Source organism: Anabas testudineus, chromosome 7 (genome assembly GCF_900324465.2).
Source record: "Anabas testudineus chromosome 7, fAnaTes1.2, whole genome shotgun sequence".
Taxonomy (NCBI): Eukaryota; Metazoa; Chordata; class Actinopteri; order Anabantiformes; family Anabantidae; genus Anabas; species Anabas testudineus.
Window position 1 is genome coordinate 643,464 of NC_046616.1, and position 20,294 is coordinate 663,757.

Below are 20,294 nucleotides of genomic sequence, written 5' to 3' on the forward strand. Positions count from 1 at the left end.
GACATTAAATTCTATGTATGTATGAATACTCTGTTTATCAGCAGACGGCTGAAAGTGTCGACTCCCAGATCTGTTTTAGTTTTTAACATCGTGTTGGAGAGAAAAGAAAAGAAGTCGATAGAACAAAGGTTCAGTACTAAAAACGAAGAATGTACTCGTCGTGTATCATTGAGGAGATCGTTTGATCCACAACAGAAACTTCCTGTTTTGTCAGCAGAAGTAGTAAAAGTACACAAACTCAGTACTCAAGTAGTAGGTGTAGTACTTGTACCTTTATACTGTTTCTGCCATCAGGATCTTCAGAGATTGAACGTCACTGATTCCTTCAGATCCCAGGTTCTGGTTTTTGTTCCTGTTCACAGAACAAACAGAGAAACTGTTGTTGAAGAGGAGGTGGGAAACCAGAAAGTAAGTTAGTTAGTTAGTTAGTTAGTCAGTTAGTTAGTTAGTTAGTTAGTTAGTCAGTTAGTTAGTTAGTTAGTCAGTTAGTTAGTCAGTTACTTAGTCAGTTAGTTGGTTAGTTAGTCAGTTAGTTAGTCAGTTAGTTAGTTAGTTAGTTAGTTAGTTAGTTAGTTAGTTAGTTAGTTAGTTAGTTAGTTAGTTAGTTAGTTAGTTAGTTAGTTAGTTAGTTAGTTAGTTAGTTAGTCAGTTAGTTAGTTAGTTAGTTAGTTAGTTAGTTAGTTAGTTAGTTAGTTAGTTAGTTAGTTAGTTAGTTAGTTAGTTAGTTAGTTAGTTAGTCAGTTAGTTAGTCAGTTAGTTAGTTAGTTAGTTAGTTAGTTAGTTAGTTAGTTAGTTAGTTAGTTAGTTAGTTAGTTAGTTAGTTAGTTAGTCAGTTAGTTAGTTAGTTAGTTAGTTAGTTAGTCAGCTAGTTAGTTAGTCAGTTAGTTAGTTAGTTAGTCAGTTAGTTAGTCAGTTAGTTAGTTAGTTAGTCAGTTAGTTAGTTAGTCAGTTAGTTAGTTAGTTAGTTAGTTAGTTAGTTAGTTAGTTAGTTAGTTAGTTAGTCAGTTAGTTAGTCAGTTAGTTAGTTAGTTAGTTAGTTAGTTAGTTAGTTAGTCAGTTAGTTAGTCAGTAAGTCAGCTAGTTAGTTAGTTAGTTAGTTAGTTAGTTAGTCAGTTAGTTAGTCAGTTAGTTAGTCAGTAAGTCAGCTAGTTAGTCAGTTAGTTAGTTAGTTAGTTAGTTAGTTAGTTAGTCAGTTAGTTAGTCAGTAAGTCAGCTAGTTAGTCAGTTAGTTAGTTAGTTAGTCAGCTAGTTAGTTAGTCAGTTAGTTAGTTAGTTAGTTAGTCAGTTAGTTAGTTAGTTAGTTAGTCAGTTAGTCAGCTAGTTAGTCAGTTAGTTAGTTAGTCAGTTAGTTAGTTAGTTAGTTAGTTAGTTAGTCAGTTAGTTAGTTAGTTAGTTAGTTAGTTAGTTAGTTAGTTAGTCAGTTAGTTAGTTAGTTAGTTAGTTAGTTAGTCAGTTAGTTAGTCAGTTAGTTAGTCAGTTAGTTAGTTAGTTAGTTAGTTAGTCAGTTAGTTAGTTAGTTAGTTAGTCAGTTAGTCAGTTAGTTAGTCAGTTAGTTAGTTAGTTAGTTAGTTAGTCAGTTAGTCAGCTAGTTAGTTAGTTAGTCAGCTAGTTAGTTAGTCAGTCAGTCAGTTAGTTAGTTAGTTAGTTAGTCAGCTAGTTAGTTAGTTAGTTTTTAATAACATGTACCTTTCAGAATAAAAGGTCATATTTATTCTTTTCCAGTTCAAACTGAAGATTTGAACACTGACCGTCTGTAACACTAAAGAACCTGATGTTTGTTTAAAGGCAACTTTCACCTCAAGTGACCTTAAAGCTTTTATTGTGAAAGTTTACAGTATTTTCACATGAAAAAGTCTTTTTCTCCATGTTGTACTTTGGTTCGTTCACCTCGATGCCTCCACAACTGTTTCTGCTGTGTTTTCTGTGACATTAAATTCTATGTATGTATGAATACTCTGTTTATCAGCAGACGGCTGAAAGTGTCGACTCCCAGATCTGTTTTAGTTTTTAACATCGTGTTGGAGAGAAAAGAAAAGAAGTCGATAGAACAAAGGTTCAGTACTAAAAACGAAGAATGTACTCGTCGTGTATCATTGAGGAGATCGTTTGATCCACAACAGAAACTTCCTGTTTTGTCAGCAGAAGTAGTAAAAGTACACAAACTCAGTACTCAAGTAGTAGGTGTAGTACTTGTACCTTTATACTGTTTCTGCCATCAGGATCTTCAGAGATTGAACGTCACTGATTCCTTCAGATCCCAGGTTCTGGTTTTTGTTCCTGTTCACAGAACAAACAGAGAAACTGTTGTTGAAGAGGAGGTGGGAAACCAGAAAGTAAGTTAGTTAGTTAGTTAGTTAGTTAGTTAGTTAGTTAGTCAGTTAGTTAGTTAGTTAGTTAGTTAGTGAGCTAGTTAGTTAGTTAGTCAGTTAGTTAGTCAGTTAGTTAGTCAGTTAGTTGGTTAGTTAGTCAGTTAGTTAGTCAGTCAGTTAGTTAGTTAGTTAGTTAGTTAGTTAGTTAGTTAGTTAGTCAGTTAGTTAGTTAGTTAGTTAGTTAGTTAGTTAGTTAGTTAGTTAGTTAGTTAGTTAGTTAGTTAGTCAGTTAGTCAGTTAGTTAGTTAGTTAGTTAGTTAGTCAGTTAGTTAGTTAGTTAGTTAGTCAGTCAGTTAGTCAGTTAGTTAGTTAGTTAGTTAGTTAGTTAGTCAGTTAGTTAGTCAGTTAGTTAGTTAGTCAGTTAGTTAGTTAGTTAGTTAGTCAGTTAGTCAGTTAGTTAGTCAGTTAGTTAGTTAGTTAGTTAGTTAGTTAGTCGCTAGTTAGTTAGTCAGTAGTTAGCGTTAGTCAGTTAGTTAGTCAGCTAGTTAGTTATAAGTCAGTTAGTTAGTTAGTCAGTTAGTTAGTTAGTTAGTCAGTTAGTTAGTTAGTTAGTCAGTTAGTTAGTCAGTTAGTTAGCTAGTTAGTTAGCTAGTTAGTTAGTTAGTCAGTTAGTTAGTCAGTAAGTCAGCTAGTTAGTTAGTTAGTTAGTTAGTCAGCTAGTTAGTCAGTTAGTTAGTTAGTTAGTTAGTTAGTCAGTTAGTTAGTCAGTAAGTCAGCTAGTTAGTCAGTTAGTTAGTTAGTTAGTCAGCTAGTTAGTTAGTCAGTTAGTTAGTTAGTTAGTCAGTTAGTTAGTTAGTTAGTTAGTCAGTTAGTCAGCTAGTTAGTCAGTTAGTTAGTTAGTCAGCTAGTTAGTTAGTTAGTTAGTCAGTCAGTTAGTCAGTCAGTTAGTTAGTTAGTTAGTTAGTTAGTTAGTTAGTTAGTCAGTTAGTTAGTTAGTTAGTTAGTTAGTTAGTCAGCTAGTTAGTCAGTTAGTTAGTCAGTTAGTTAGTTAGTTAGTTAGTTAGTTAGTTAGTCAGTTAGTTAGTTAGTTAGTTAGTCAGTTAGTCAGTTAGTCAGTCAGTTAGTTAGTTAGTTAGTCAGTTAGTCAGCTAGTTAGTTAGTTAGTCAGCTAGTTAGTTAGTCAGTCAGTCAGTTAGTTAGTTAGTTAGTTAGTCAGCTAGTTAGTTAGTCAGCTAGTTAGTTAGTCAGTCAGCTAGTTAGTTAGTTAGTTAGTTAGTTAGTTAGTCAGTCAGTCAGTTAGTTAGTTAGTTAGTTAGGGCTACTAACCATGTACCAACACAGAGGAAGGCAGTTATTTCAATGTTACTCCAGCACAATTAGACTATCTTGTTAATAGTACTGGTGCTTCACTCTGAACAATACTTGATACTGTTGCTCCTCTGAAAAAGAAACTAGTGAGTCAGAGGAAGTTAGTTCCATGGTACAATTCACAAATCCGTAGCTTAAAGCAGAAATCACGTAAGTTGGAAAGGAGGTGGCGTTCCACCAATTTAGATGAATATTGCCAAGCCTGGAAAGATAGTTTAATAATATATAAAAAAGCCCTGCGTAAAGCTAGAACTTCATATTACTCCTCATTAATAGAGGCAAATAAGAACAACCCTAGGTTTCTTTTCAGCACTGTAGCCAGGCTGACAAAGAGTCATAGCTCTTTTGAGCCTAGTATTCCCTCAACTCTCAGCAGCAATGACTTCATGAATTTCTTTACAAATAAAATCATAACTATTGGAGAAAAAATTTATCAGATCGTCCCTGCATATAGCATGGATTGTACAACAACTCTAGATCCACGCTCGTACTTAGACTGCTTCCTCCCTGTAGATCATTCTGAATTAATTTCAGTAATTAATTCCTCTAAACCATCAACATGTCTCTTAGATCCCATCCCGACTAGACTACTCAAAGATGTCTTACCTTTGATCAGCACGTCCATATTAGATCAGATCAATCTGTCTTTACAAATAGGCTACGTACCACAGGCTTTTAAGGTTGCTGTAGTCAAGCCCCTGCTCAAAAAGCCTACTCTGGACTCAGGGGTCTTAGCGAATTATAGACCAATATCCAATCTACCCTTTATCTCTAAAATTCTTGAAAAGACAGTTTCTAAGCAATTGTACGACCACCTGCGTAGCAATAACTTGTATGAAGATTTCCAGTCAGGATTTAGAGTACATCATAGTACAGAAACAGCACTGGTAAAGGTTACTAATGATCTTCTATTAGCATCAGACAATGGTCTACTCTCTATACTCGTCATGTTAGATCTTAGTGCTGCATTCGACACTATAGATCACAACATTTTATTACACAGACTGGAACATATCATTGGAATCAAAGGAACAGCACTAGAGTGGTTTAAATCATATCTATCGGATAGATTTCAGTTTGTACACGTTAATGATGAGTCTTCCATGCACAGCAAAGTCAGCTATGGAGTTCCACAGGGATATGTGCTTGGACCGATTCTTTTCACTTTATATATGTCCCCTTTAGGCAATATTATTAGGAAACACTCTATAAATTTCCATTGTTATGCAGATGATACCCAGCTATATTTATTTATGAAACCAGGAGAAACCAATCAATTAGTCAAACTTCAAGCTGCTTAAAAGACATAAAGACCTAGATGTCCTCCAATTTCCTTCTCCTAAATCCAGACAAGACTGAGGTTATACTGTTTGGGCCTAAAAACCTCAGAGACACTATGTCTAATCACGTTTGTCCCAATAACTCATTAAAGAGCCTCCAGTTAATCCAAAATGCTGCAGCCAGAGTTCTGACTGGAATTAGCAAGAGAGATCATATTTCTCCAACGTTAGCTTCTCTCCATTGGCTCCCTGTAAAATCCAGAATTGAATTTAAAATTCTTCTCCTCACTTATAAATCCCTTAATAATCAGGCTCCATCTTATCTTAAAGAACTCATACTTCCATATCTTCCAAGCAGAACTCTACGTTCTCAGGCTGCAGGTTTACTTGTGGTTCCTAGAGTTTCCAAATGTAGAATGGGAGGCAGAGCCTTTAGCTACCAAGCCCCTCTCCTGTGGAACCAGCTCCCAGTTCAGATTCTGGAGGAAGACACCCTCTCCACATTCAAGACTAGACTTTCCTTTTTTTTATAAATCTTATAGTTAGAGATGGATCAGGTGACTCTGAACCATCTCTTAGTTCTGCTGCTATAGGTTAGTCTGCTGGGGGACCTCTACTGATACACTGAGCTCCTCTCCTCTCTCCTTTCTCCTCTATCCATTCAAATTCTACCATTTCATGTCATTAACTTTGTGTCTTCTCTCTCTTTTAGTTGTGTTTCCTCCTCTCTGTCTCCCTCTCTCTGTACTTTTCTGCAGGTATCCTCGGCCTGGAGCTGTACATCTCCAGAATCCAGTTCATCTGCCCAAAGTTCTTGATGCTTGTTGTTGTTGTCTTTATTGCCTGCTGTTCTTTTCTCTCTTCTCTTTCCACTCACCCCAACTGGTCGAGGCAGATGGCCGCCCACCCTGAGCCTGGTTCTGCTGGAGGTTTCTTCCTCTAAAGGGAGTTTTTCCTCTCCACTGTTGCCTAAAGCTTGCTCAAATGGGATTGTTGGGTTTTCTATATAATTTTTTGTAATAAATATTTCTGTAAGGTCTTTAAACCTTAAACACTGTAAAGTGCCTTGAGATAACTTTCTGTTGTGAATTGGCGCGATACAAATAAAATTGAATTGAATTGAATTGAACAAACTACTAACACTAACGTTTTATTCTGCAGCTCATCGGGTGAACACCTACCTGACATCTGATTAAACAATGACTTCCTCAGCTCCCACAGAGTCACTTTGAGTTTTATTCTTTTTATTAGTTTATTAGTTATTAGTTTGTTCTGTGAATCTAAACCTTTGTTCACTTTTCATCTTTCAACTGTTTTATGTTCATTTCTCTGCAGCTCAGATGATTTAACTGAAGTAGAACATGTTTCTCAACTCAGTGTTCATGGAGTTTTAAATTGTATAAAACTTGGCTGTAGTTTGGTTGTGGAGCCACTGGGAGGCGACAGTGACTGTTCCACTGGCTCCCACCTTCAAAGAAGAAACGTGCAGGAAGCTGCAGGTGAACATGCCAAACACACACAGGTAGATCCTAAACAGGTTGAAAGTGAGGTTAAAGGTCACGTCAAATCCGTAGCTTAAAGCAAAAAGAAAGTTGGAAAGGAGGTGGCGTTCCACCAATTTAGATGAATATTGCCTAGCCTGGAAGATAGTTTATATAATATAAAAAAGCCCTGCGTAAAGCTAGAACTTCATATTACTCCTCATTAATAGAGGCAAATTAGAACAACCCTAGGTTTCTTTTCAGCACTGTAGCCAGGCTGACAAAGAGTCCTTAAATTCTATGTATGTATGAATACTTGACAGTTTGATCACGTTGGATCTGTTTATCAGCAGACGGCTGAAAGTGTCGACTCCCAGATCTGTTTTAGTTTTTAACATCGTGTTGGAGAGAAAAGAAAAGAAGTCGATAGAACAAAGGTTCAGTACTAAAAACGAAGAATGTACTCGTCGTGTATCATTGAGGAGATCGTTTGATCCACAACAGAAACTTCCTGTTTTGTCAGCAGAAGTAGTAAAAGTACACAAACTCAGTACTCAAGTAGTAGGTGTAGTACTTGTACCTTTATACTGTTTCTGCCATCAGGATCTTCAGAGATTGAACGTCACTGATTCACTGTCACTGATCCTTCAGATCCCAGGTTCTGGTTTTTGTTCCTGTTCACAGAACAAACAGAGAAACTGTTGTTGAAGAGGAGGTGGGAAACCAGAAAGTAAGTTAGTTAGTTAGTTAGTTAGTCAGTTAGTTAGTCAGCTAGTTAGTCAGTTAGTTAGTCAGTTAGTTAGTTAGTCAGTTAGTTAGTCAGTTAGTTAGTCAGCTAGTTAGTTAGTTAGTTAGTTAGTTAGTTAGTCAGTTAGTTAGTCAGTTAGTTAGTTAGTTAGTCAGTTAGTTAGTCAGTTAGTTAGTCAGTTAGTTAGTTAGTTAGTCAGTTAGTTAGTCAGTTAGTTAGTTAGTCAGTTAGTTAGTTAGTTAGTCAGTTAGTTAGTTAGTCAGCTAGTTAGTTAGTCAGTTAGTTAGTCAGTTAGTTAGTCAGCTAGTTAGTTAGTTAGTTAGTTAGTCAGCTAGTTAGTTAGTCAGTTAGTTAGTCAGTTAGTTAGTCAGTTAGTTAGTCAGTTAGTTAGTTAGTCAGCTAGTTAGTTAGTCAGTTAGTTAGTTAGTTAGTCAGTTAGTTAGTCAGTTAGTTAGTTAGTTAGTCAGTTAGTTAGTCAGTTAGTTAGTCAGCTAGTTAGTTAGTCAGTTAGTTAGTTAGTTAGTCAGCTAGTTAGTTAGTCAGTTAGTTAGTTAGTTAGTTAGTCAGCTAGTTAGTTAGTTAGTCAGCTAGTTAGTTAGTTAGTTAGTCAGCTAGTTAGTTAGTTAGTTAGTTAGTCAGCTAGTTAGTTAGTTAGTTAGTTAGTTAGTTAGTTAGTTAGTTAGTCAGTTAGTTAGTCAGTTAGTTAGTCAGTTAGTTAGTTAGTTAGTCAGCTAGTTAGTTAGTTAGTCAGCTAGTTAGTCAGTTAGTTAGTCAGCTAGTTAGTCAGTTAGTTAGTTAGTCAGCTAGTTAGTTAGTTAGTCAGCTAGTTAGCTAGTTAGTTAGTCAGTTAGTTAGTCAGCTAGTTAGTTAGTTAGTCAGTTAGTTAGTTAGTCAGCTAGTTAGTTAGTCAGCTAGTTAGTTAGTTAGTCAGCTAGTTAGCTAGTTAGTTAGTCAGTTAGTTAGTCAGCTAGTTAGTTAGTTAGTTAGTTAGTCAGCTAGTTAGTTAGTTAGTTAGTTAGTCAGCTAGTTAGTTAGTTAGTCAGTAGTTAGTCATTAGTTAGTAGTCAGTTAGTTAGTTAGTTAGTCAGTTAGTTAGTCAGTTAGTTAGTCAGTCAGTTAGTTAGTTAGTTAGTTTGTCAGTTAGTTAGTTAGTTAGTTAGTTAGTTAGTCAGTTAGTTAGTTAGTTAGTCAGTTAGTTAGTCAGTTAGTTAGTCAGTCAGTTAGTTAGTTAGTTAGTTAGTCAGTTAGTTAGTTAGTTAGTTAGTTAGTTAGTTAGTCAGTTAGTTAGTTAGTTAGTCAGCTAGTTAGTTAGTTAGTTAGTTAGTCAGCTAGTTAGTTAGTTAGTTAGTTAGTTAGTTAGTCAGCTAGTTAGTTAGTTAGTTAGTTAGTCAGTTAGTTAGTTAGTTAGTCAGTTAGTTAGTCAGTTAGTTAGTTAGTCAGTTAGTTAGTTAGTTAGTCAGTTAGTTAGTCAGTTAGTTAGTCAGTCAGTTAGTTAGTTAGTTAGTTAGTCAGTTAGTTAGTTAGTTAGTTAGTTAGTTAGTCAGTTAGTTAGTTAGTTAGTCAGTTAGTTAGTCAGTTAGTTAGTTAGTCAGCTAGTTAGTTAGTCAGTTAGTTAGTCAGTCAGTTAGTTAGTCAGCTAGTTAGTTAGTCAGTTAGTTAGTTAGTCAGCTAGTTAGTTAGTCAGTTAGTTAGTTAGTTAGTCAGTTAGTTAGTCAGCTAGTTAGTTAGTCAGTTAGTTAGTTAGTCAGCTAGTTAGTTAGTTAGTTAGTTAGTTATTCAGCTAGTTAGTTAGTTAGTTAGTCAGCTAGTTAGTTAGTTAGTTAGTCAGCTAGTTAGTTAGTTAGTTAGTTAGGGCTACTAACCATGTACCAACACAGAGGAAGGCAGTTATTTCAATGTTACTCCAGCACAAGTGGACTATCTTGTTAATAGTACTGGTGCCTCACTTGGATCAATACTTGATACTGTTGCTCCTCTGAAAAAGAAACTAGTGAGTCAGAGGAAGTTAGTTCCATAGTACAATTCACAAATCCGTAGCTTAAAGCAGAAAGTTGGAAAGGAGGTGGCGTTCCACCAATTTAGATGAATATTGCCTAGCCTGGAAAGATAGTTTAATAATATATAAAAAAGCCCTGCGTAAAGCTAGAACTTCATATTACTCCTCATTAATAGAGGCAAATTAGAACAACCCTAGGTTTCTTTTCAGCACTGTAGCCAGGCTGACAAAGAGTCATAGCTCGGTTGACCCTAGTATTCCCTCAACTCTCAGCAGCAATGACTTCATGAATTTCTTCACAAATAAAATCATAACTATTGGAGAAAAAATTTATCAGATCATCCCTGCATATAGCATGGATTGTACAACAACTCTAGATCCACGCTCGTACTTAGACTGCTTCCTCCCTGTAGATCATTCTGAATTAATTCCAGTAATAAATTCCTCTAAACCATCAATATGTCTCTTAGATCCCATCCCGACTAGACTCCTCAAGGATGTCTTACCTTTGATCAGCACGTCCATATTAGATCAGATCAATCTATCTTTACAAATAGGCTACGTACCACAGGCTTTTAAGGTTGCTGTAGTCAAGCCACTACTCAAAAAGCCTACTCTGGACTCAGGGGTCTTAGCGAATTATAGACCAATATCCAATCTGCCCTTTATCTCTAAAATCCTTGAAAAGATAGTTTCTAAGCAATTGTACGACCACCTGCGCAGCAATAACTTGTATGAAGATTTCCAGTCAGGATTTAGAGTACATCATAGTACAGAAACAGCACTGGTAAAGGTCACTAATGATCTTCTATTAACATCAGACAATGGACTACTCTCTATACTCGTCATGTTAGATCTTAGTGCTGCATTCGACACTATAGATCACAACATTTTATTACACAGACTGGAACATGTCATTGGGATCAAAGGAACAGCACTAGAGTGGTTTAAATCGTATCTATCGGATAGATTTCAGTTTGTACACGTTAATGATGAGTCTTCCATGCACAGCAGGTCAGCTATGGAGTTCCACAGGGATATGTGCTTGGACCGATTCTTTTCACTTTATATACTGTATGTCCCCTTTAGGCAATATTATTAGGAAACACTCTATAAATTTCCATTGTTATGCAGATGATACCCAGCTATATTTATTTATGAAACCAGGAGAAACCAATCAATTAGTCAAACTTCAAGCTGCTTAAAAGACATAAAGACCTGGATGTCCTCCAATTTCCCTCTCCTAAATCCAGACAAGACTGAGGTTATACTGTTTGGACCTAAAAACCTCAGAGACACTATGTCTAATCACGTTTGTCCCAATAACTCATTAAAGAGCCTGCAGTTAATCCAAAATGCTGCAGCCAGAGTTCTGACTGGAATTAGTAAGAGAGATCATATTTGTCCTATGTTAGCTTCTCTCCATTGGCTCCGTGTAAAATCCAGAATTGAATTTAAAATTCTTCTCCTCACTTATAAATCCCTTAATAATCAGGCTCCATCTTATCTTAAAGAACTCATACTTCCATATCTTCCAAGCAGAACTCTACGTTCTCAGGCTGCAGGTTTACTTGTGGTTCCTAGAGTTTCCAAATGTAGAATGGGAGGCAGAGCCTTTAGCTACCAAGCCCCTCTCCTGTGGAACCAGCTCCCAGTTCAGGTTCTGGAGGCAGACACCCTCTCTACATTTAAGACTAGACTTAAAACTTTCCTTTTTTATAAAGCTTATAGTTAGAGATGGATCAGGTGACTCTGAACCATCTCTTAGTTCTGCTGCTATAGATTTGTCTGCTGGGGGACCTCTACTGATACACTGAGCTCCTCTCCTCTCTCCTTTCTCCTCTATCCATTGAAATTCTACCATTTCATGTCATTAACTTTGTGTCTTCTCTCTCTTTTAGTTGTGTTTCCTCCTCTCTGTCTCCCTCTCTCTGTACTTTTCTGCAGGTATCCTCGGCCTGGAGCTGTACATCTCCAGAATCCAGTTCATCTGCCCAATGTTCTTGATGCTTGTTGTTGTCTTTATTGCCTGCTGTTGTTTTCTCTCTTCTCTTTCCACTCACCCCAACCGGTCGAGGCAGATGGCCGCCCACTATGAGCCTGGTTCTGCTGGAGGTTTCTTCCTCTAAAGGGAGTTTTTCCTCTCCACTGTTGCCTAAAGCTTGCTCAAATGGGATTGTTGGGTTTTCTATATAATTTTTTGTATAAATATTTTCTGTAAGGTCTTAAACCTTAAACACTGTAAAGTGCCTTGAGATAACTTCTGTTGTGAATTGGCGCTATACAAATAAAATTGAATTGAATTGAATTGAACAAACTAACTAACACTAACTTTTTATTCTGCAGCTCATCGTGTGAACACCTACCTGACATCTGATTAAACACTTCCTCAGCTCCCACAGAGTCACTTTGAGTTTTATTCTTTTATTAGTTTATTAGTTATTAGTTTGTTCTGTGAATCTAAACCTTTGTTCACTTTTCATCTTTCAACTGTTTTATGTTCATTTCTCTGCAGCTCAGATGATTTAACTGAAGTAGAACATGTTTCTCAACTCAGTGTTCATGGAGTTTTAAATTGTATAAAACTTGGCTGTAGTTTGGTTGTGGAGCCACTGGGAGGCGACAGTGACTGTTCCACTGGCTCCCACCTTCAAAGAAGAAACGTGCAGGAAGCTGCAGGTGAACATGCCAAACACACACAGGTAGATCCTAAACAGGTTGAAAGTGAGGTTAAAGGTCACGTTGGGAGGAGGTAGAAAGAAGGAACAGCATCTGAATGTTGTAGCTTCAGTGGAACAAAGGATTTGTTTTCTAAGATCAGCTGCTCTCACTTCAGACTTTGGCTAAAAAGCTCCTGAAGCTGCAACAAACCAGCAGAGAAAGCAGGTTTTAGACAGGACCGTCACCAATTCCAGGTATTAGTCAGGAGCCAGGACAACCATACACCAAGTATTAGTCAGGGTCCTCCACGCAATGCTATTAAAACCCTGCAGTCTTTTTCCAGGTGTTGGCCACAGCCCTTCATCTACCAGAGGTAAGTAACTACATACACGTATTATATGTACTACAAATTTGATGTACTTCTATCTGAGTATTTCCATTTCAATACTCGGCTTCATGTATCAGACAGATTCAAATACAGTACTGAATAAATGACAACATAGTAGAGGTGAAGTAAAACTGATGATTGAACACGCTGAGGATTTACTTTGAATTCTGGATATTTCATTAGAGGTTCTGAGTGGATCTGATCTGTTAACACCTGTTTTGGACCGGAAATAGAAAATAAGAAGTATTTTTATTTTACCACATTTTACAGGGAAATATTCTAGTTTTTACTACATTTATCAGAACTAGGAGTATTTGTACACTGTGGTACTTCGGAGTACTTCTTCCACTACTGCACATGTGATGATTGTACAAACTGTGTGTTTTATAAGATGTGGATTTGTCTGTGATCTCTTTGAGATGTTAAAAATATTTCAGACATTTAAAGTTCTGTTCTCAGCAGGTTTTTGAAACTCGAGACAACAGGAACCTGTTTTATGAGAAACGAGGAAACAGTTTGAGACCTGGACGAGTTCAACGCTGGTAGAAATACTATTCTATCAGCAGTACTGGTACTACTACAGCGGAACTGATACTACAGTACTAGTGCTACTACAGCAATACTGATACTACAGTACTACAGCAGTACTAGTACTACTACAGCAGTACTGATACTACAGTACTACAGCAGTACTAGTACTACTACAGCAGAACTGATACTACAGTACTACAGCAGTACTAGTACTACTACAGCAGTACTGATACTACAGTACTACAGCAGTACTAGTACTACTACAGCAGTACTGATACTACAGTACTAGTACTACTACAGCAGTACTAGTACTACTACAGCAATACTGATACTACAGTACTACAGCAGTACTAGTACTACTACAGCAGTACTGATACTACAGTACTACAGCAGTACTAGTACTACTACAGCAGAACTGATACTACAGTACTACAGCAGTACTAGTACTACTACAGCAGTACTGATACTACAGTACTAGTACTACTACAGCAGTACTAGTAAGTAATATTTCCATGTGTCAGAAATAAAAATCCAACTCTGATATAAAATAAAATGAAACAAGTTGAACTTTGAACTTTCTCAGTTTCTTCTTCTCTTGACTGAAACTAACGTTTTACACGATCAGTCTGAGCCCGGTTCTTGTTGGTGGACAGAGGGACTGTGACCCGGCTACTTGCACTCTGGCCCCGACCTCCTGACCCGCGGTTCTGGTTCCGAGCCGGGGCCTGACCTCTGCTTCTGGTTCCGGTTCTGGTTCTCTGGTGTGTCCTTCATTGAATGTAGCTGGAACGTCCTGTAGCTCCACTTGGGGAGGGGGAGGACAGATGGAGGAGAGAGACAGGTAGAGAAAGGGGGAGGAGATGGAGACAGATGGAGACGAGGGGAGGGCCCTCCCCCCTCCCTCCGCGTCCCTTGACGTCACGAGCCTGCGCGTCCCCTTTAAAGCCGCCGCCGCGTCGGACCGAGCGACAGAGCGACAGAGCGACGCTTCACTCCGCTCCTGTAACGGGACTCCGACCGCTGCCGGAGCCGGTTCTCCTCGATCCTCCCTCGGTTGTTCTCCTCGGCGGATGGAGCCGCCACCGTCCCTCCTCGGCGTGCAGCCCCCGCTCTGAAGCCGCCCTCCGCCGCTCGCCGTCCGGCTCCCTGACGGGGACCGTCCGGACTCGTCCGTCCCCCCGCAGGCCGCCGTCTCCTCCGTGACTCTCTGTTCCCATGCGATTCTTCAGACTCACATTCAAGTGTTTCGTGGATTGTTTTTGAAGGTCGCGGTCCTCCGGTCTCGGTTCTCCCCGTTTAGTTCGGTTCGTTCGTGTCTTTTCATTCGGACTCGATCCAAACTCTCCTGGTTCGTTTTCTTCGGTTCTTTTCTTTTTTGGATTCACGACAAAAACCCGAGAACTCAAACCATCTTTTAGATTCTTGTCCCAGAGCTCGGACCGAGCCGGACCGGGCCGGACTCCCTCCTCTCATTGGTTTCTGGTGGTTCTGGACTCAAACTGAGGAGGCTTTAGGATTAATACGAGGACTGGGTTTGAACTGGTGTCTCACTCGGAGGAAGGGGGACAGAACCGGTCCAGTTAGGGGACAGAGACTGCTGAATGAGACTGAGACGGTTCCTGACTGGTTTTCTTACTGGTTCCTGACTGGTTTTCTTACTGGCTCCTTGACTGGTTCCTGACTGGTTTTCTTACTGGTTCCTGACTGGTTTTCTTACTGGTTCCTGACTGGCTCCTTGACTGGTTCCTGACTGGTTTTCTTACTGGTTCCTGACTAGTTTTCTTACTGGTTCCTTGACTGGTTCCTGACTGGTTTTCTTACTGGTTCCTGACTGGCTCCTTGACTGGTTCCTGACTGGCTCCTTGACTGGTTCCTGACTTGTTTTCTTACTGGTTCCTGACTTGTTTTCTTACTGGTTCCTGACTGGCTCCTTGACTGGTTCCTGACTTGTTTTCTTACTGGTTCCTGACTGGTTTTCTTACTGGCTCCTTGACTGGTTCCTGACTGGTTTTCTTACTGGCTCCTTGACTGGTTCCTGACTGGTTTTCTTACTGGCTCCTTGACTGGTTCCTGACTGGTTTTCTTACTGGCTCCTTGACTGGTTCCTGACTGGTTTTCTTACTGGTTCCTGACTGGCTCCTTGACTGGTTCCTGACTGGTTTTCTTACTGGTTCCTGACTGGTTTTCTTACTGGTTCCTGACTGGCTCCTTGACTGGTTCCTGACTTGTTTTCTTACTGGTTCCTGACTTGTTTTCTTACTGGTTCCTGACTGGCTCCTTGACTGGTTCCTGACTGGCTCCTTGACTGGTTCCTGACTTGTTTTCTTACTGGTTCCTGACTGGCTCCTTGACTGGTTCCTGACTGGCTCCTTGACTGGTTCCTGACTTGTTTTCTTACTGGTTCCTGACTGGCTCCTTGACTGGTTCCTGACTGGTTTTCTTACTGTGAGTGATGGAGAAGCAGGTCCTCCCGGCCTCCTCCTGCTCCCTGGTCCTCCTGGAGGAGACCAAGAAGAGCCCCCTCCTCCTGTCTAACGGCAGCAGCAGTTACCCCCCGGCGGCTGCTAACGGCAGCCTGGTGCCGCTGACGGCAGCGGTGGGGGGGTCCACCGGTGCTTGTTCCGGCCCGGACAAGAAAGGGAGCGTCGTGACGGGGGCGGGACCAGGGTACCCGGAGCGGGAAACGTGGACGCGGCAAATGGACTTCATGATGTCCTGCGTCGGCTTCGCTGTCGGACTGGGGAACGTGTGGAGGTTCCCCTACCTGTGCTACAAGAACGGAGGAGGTGAGACTCACACACACACCTGCACACACACACCTGCACACACACACCTGCACACACACACCTGCACACACACGTGCACCTGTCAAGAAGAAGAAGCACAGGAAGTGCAGGTTCACTGACAGTTAACACCCAGATTCACTTTATTATTGTTACTGTTGTTGTTAGGATCTGATCAGTGACTGGCTGATCAGTGACTGGCTGATCATTGACTGGCTGATCATTGACTGGCTGATCAGTGACTGGCTGATCAGTGACTGGCTGATCAGTGACTGGCTGATCATTGACTGGCTGATCAGTGACTGGCTGATCAGTGATTGGCTGATCAGTGACTGGCTGATCAGTGACTGGCTGATCATTGACTGGCTGATCAGTGATTGGCTGATCATTGACTGGCTGATCATTGACTGGCTGATCAGTGATTGGCTGATCATTGACTGGCTGATCAGTGATTGGGTGATCAGTGATTGGCTGATCAGTGACTGGCTCATCAGTGATTGGCTGATCATTGACTGGCTGATCAGTGATTGGCTGATCAGTGACTGGCTGATCAGTGACTGGCTGATCATTGACTGGCTGATCAGTGACTGGCTGATCAGTGACTGGCTGATCAGTGACTGGCTGATCATCATCCTCTCTCACGTTTTGATGTGTGCAGCCACAGGACTGTCAGTCATGGATCATCTTCGTTAGCTGATTATCTTCCTACCTAATGAATCAGGAGACAGCGATGCCTTCACTGCCTCTGTTTACTCCAGACCTCATATATTAAAATGATTCAAATTGTAGTTAGAAAATCCTCAGATCATAGAAACAAACTAAAGACGTGACACAAATCTTAATTTATAAAGTAACTGATGCAGTAAAAAGTACAACATGTAGTTCTAAGATGTAGTAGAGTGGGAGTATAAATACATTAAAACACTAATACCTGATTTGTCCTTGAAGTGGTCATATATCTCTTTGCTTAGTTCAGGGTTTACATTTTACTCTGAGGCTGATTTTCAAATATATGTTATTGTGCAGCCGCTCCTCTGGTCAGTCCCGTGTCCTCTGAGAGACGTGTCGACCTCTGCACCAACACGCTGTGGTGCATTCAGTGGGTGTAGGAGCCCAACGCTGATGGCGCCTTATGCATTTCCATAATGTTGGACAATAATCGCTGCAGCATTGAACTGAACAGTCCAGGCTGAACCTGCACGTTTGACCATCAGCCAGAACATGAAAATCAGAATACGACGCCTTGAAGTGTAGAACTGTATGCACTGTAAGAATCAGGGCTCAGACCCCCCGTTCTGTTTGGCTGTTTTCCTGTTTGTGTTTGTGTCTCTGTGCTCGATCTGTGTGTGAAATTCAACGTTCACACTCCACCTGCAGCAGCTCCATCTTATCTTTGTGTGTGGGGGACAGTTCACATTAATCAGCAGTGAAGCTGGAACCTTTGTCCTCCCTGTAGAGACCTGACACGTACGATCTGCTCTTTATGATCACACTTTATTGAACCTGAGGGAAGAAGAACTTCTGCAGCAGCACAAGTCCAAACAGGTCACATATAAGTAAGAGAAGCACAGGAATGGTTTGGTATGTACAGTGGAGCCGACCTATACATAGATCAGCGCTGAACCAGTTTCCACACTTCAAGCACGCGCAGCAAAATACACAGAGTACATCCAGTATTACAGGCTGCAGAGAGAACCGAGTACGTGCAGTAATAAGAACAGATAATAGGACATAAACATTGATTTGTCCTATAAAAGACACGTGTTAGTGTGAAATGATGAACAGGAAGAATAAACGTAACAGCCTGATGTGACAGCAGCAGCTGCTGAGTCGCAGCTCGTGACATTTACATCTAGTCGACCTCGGCTCCAGCTGAACTGTTTAATTAGAGCCGAGGATAAAAGCAGCTGATTTCCAGCGAGACCGTTGAGAAGGAAAGAAGAGAGAACAACAACTTTATCACATCGTTTAATCTGGATCAGTCTTTTATATGAACTCACCTGGAAAGGTCTCAGTCACACAGTCGAGGGGGGGGGGGGAGAAAGGTCTGTACGTTCACACAGAGGGAGGTGGAGGTGGAGGTGGTGGAGGAGGTCAGGCTCATGTTAAATCACAGAGAAAAGGTTCCGTTCTCACAGCGTCTGTAAAGGTTACCTCCTTCAGCACCTGATTTATCAAACTGGGGCTGAGGCCAAACCCTCTTTAAAGGACCATTCTGCTGTTTTTAAGCTCTGAAGGCAGCGGCTCCCTGTCGTCACTCACGTCCTCACAACCTTTCGTCCTGCAGCATCGGTGTCAGACTGGAAACTAAAACCTCGGTAGTCATTTGTTGTTCAGTTGTTTCTGGACTGAAATTCAAGTCATAGAATGTCATGAATGAATATGCACCAAAAACTGGTGCTGTTCATTTACTTCCTGGTATTTAACTTAGACTCTGGGTGGTGATGTCTCGTCTGTGGGACAAGTAGACGACGATATTTGTGTGTTTGAGTCCTCGCATAGCTCCATGCTAGCTAACATTATCGTCTTGTAGCTGTAGCGTCAGGGAGGACGCGTCCAAAGATAACGAGTGATAACGTTTGGAAGAGACTCATATTGGAGTCCGTTAGAAGAAGAAGAGTCTCGTGAAGATGAGAGGACGAAGGTAGAAGGACAAAGAAGACCTTCCTGATCATCGTCTGTGCTGCAGCAGCGTGGTTCCACTGCAGATCGTTGACCTCTGACCTCCTGGTTTTGAAGCCGTGGCTCGGGGCCCAGAATAGTTCCAGAGAAACTGACGTTACGATGCAGCATCCCCCCTTCTGTCTTTCCGTCTTTCTATCCATCCCCCCTTCTGTCTTTCTGTCTTTCTGTCCCTCCCCTCCTCTCCCCCTCCTCTGCCCCCCCCCCCCCCCCCCCCCCCCCCCCCCCCCCCTCAGATTAATGCTGCAGTGGTTTTTGCTGCAGTCCCCTTTTGAAGGTCGGTCACACACTCAGTGATTTTCTGCTTCGCTGATGGTAAAATCACCTGCAGCAGATCTTCTATCTCTCTGAGGTCGCGTTGGAGTTCCACTGTGAGGTTCTCGGGCTCTGTGTTCTTAGTTTCAGAACTAGTTAGTTTTAATGTTCTGGGAATCAGTGGAGGGGTGGTGCTGATCCGGGTTAGGGTTAGCACAAGGAATGTTACGACACAGAAACTAGGTTTGTACTTGGCAAGGGTTGGAGCCGCGAGGGTGGAGTCGTCGTCACTGGAGCAAATTGAATCAAATCACCTCGACCCGAATGAGGCAGTGTAAACCCGGGTGCCAGGAGGTTGGTGATGCAGTCTTGATCAGGATTGATTCAAAATCCAAAAACTTTACTTTAAAAACTGTGAAGGACAGAGAACCACCGGAACATCAGCTGTCTGCTGACCTCACATTCTACTGTTTCACTTATGTCACTGACAAAGGTCAGGGGGTCTCAGGGATCAGCAGACTGCGGTTTGGAGGGTCCTACTGTGGGTCCTTAAAAAGCTCCAGAAGCTGGTTTGATTAAATTTGCTCCACTGAAGTAGGAAATCAACTGTGGCAGCTCGTCCTTCCTCCATCGGGTTCTACTCCCACTCAAGCAGGATCTCAGCCTCCTCACAAATGTCCCGCTAGTTCATGACGGGTTAAAGTAGTCCTTGAACAGTTCTGATGGATCTTTGAGGGCTTCTGTGGTCCAGAGGTCCTGGAATGGTTACAGATATTCATGAGTGGGTTCTGAAGGTCATTGAAAATGAGTTTCCATGTTTCCCTGACGAGGGGTTCAGGGTCATTGAACAGATTCCAGGGGCATTTCAGAGGCTTCCAGACCCATGGAGCACAGGAGCCCCTGAGGGGGTTCTGACAGTCTTTGAAAAATGTTCCAGGCCCGCTGTGACTGTAATTAGTCCGTCCTGGAAATGACCATCACAACAGGAACCTCAGAGGCTTTCTCCCCGTCAGTTCATAGCTCGACTGCTCGTTGCTATGGCAATGAACCGCTGGTCATGGGTCAAAGGTCAGAGCTGTACTTACATAGAGTTAGTGGTCTCAGCTATTTTAGGGTCAGGGACAAAGGACACGGGATGGATACAGTTACTCTACAGTGTGTGGACAAATTTTATTGAGATTCCAGCTTGTGTCCGGTTCTCAGTCCAGGTTCAGACCTGGTTCTAGGGTTTAGGTTGGAACCAGGTTGAAGATATTTTACCGAGACTCTGAAACCATCAGATGGTTTCTGGTGGTTTGGGGTTAGAGTGGAGCCTGGAACTGCATTATGTCCTCGTCCCTGTCACCACGTGGACCAGAGATTAACGGGAGTCTGTAATCTGTTAATCCTGTTGACAGACCTCAGTACTCCTCCTCTCCTGGTTTCTTCTCCTCTTCTCCTCTCTCCATGACTCCTCTCCTTCGCCACTCGTCTCCTTTCCTAGTTTAGTAACCCCTTCTCATTTACTTGTTTTCTCTCCTTTCCTAGTCTCCTCTCTCCTGATCCAGGACTCCAGTCTCTTCCTTTGCACAGAAACTACTTCCTGCGTAACATTATGCTTGAAGAGAAAATAATCAGCACGTTGTGATCGAAGTTTAGTTCAGAAACAGAAACATTATCTTAAACCTGATCCGGGTCAGTTGGAGGACTGAATGACACTCAGATCGAAGTTGTTGTTTTTTTAAAAATATATCTTTATTCAGATTAAAGATTACGCAACCGTGTAATCTGATGTTACTAATAAAACTGGTTCAGAGTCTGTTGACTCAGCGG

At 41.2% G+C, this 20,294-nt stretch overlaps 1 protein-coding gene across 1 annotated transcript in view; it reads left to right on the top strand.

Annotated features, from left to right (window-relative positions):
• Window positions 1-13,308: 13,308 nt before the first annotated feature.
• The window catches only part of slc6a8 (solute carrier family 6 member 8), a 26,148-nt gene continuing 19,162 nt past the window's right edge, over window positions 13,309-20,294 (top strand). Inside the window, exon 1 of the mRNA XM_026367814.1 lies at window positions 13,309-15,548. Within this exon, the coding sequence (XP_026223599.1) occupies window positions 15,215-15,548 (334 nt within the window). The 5' untranslated portion in view covers window positions 13,309-15,214. The remainder of the gene's footprint in view (window positions 15,549-20,294) is intronic.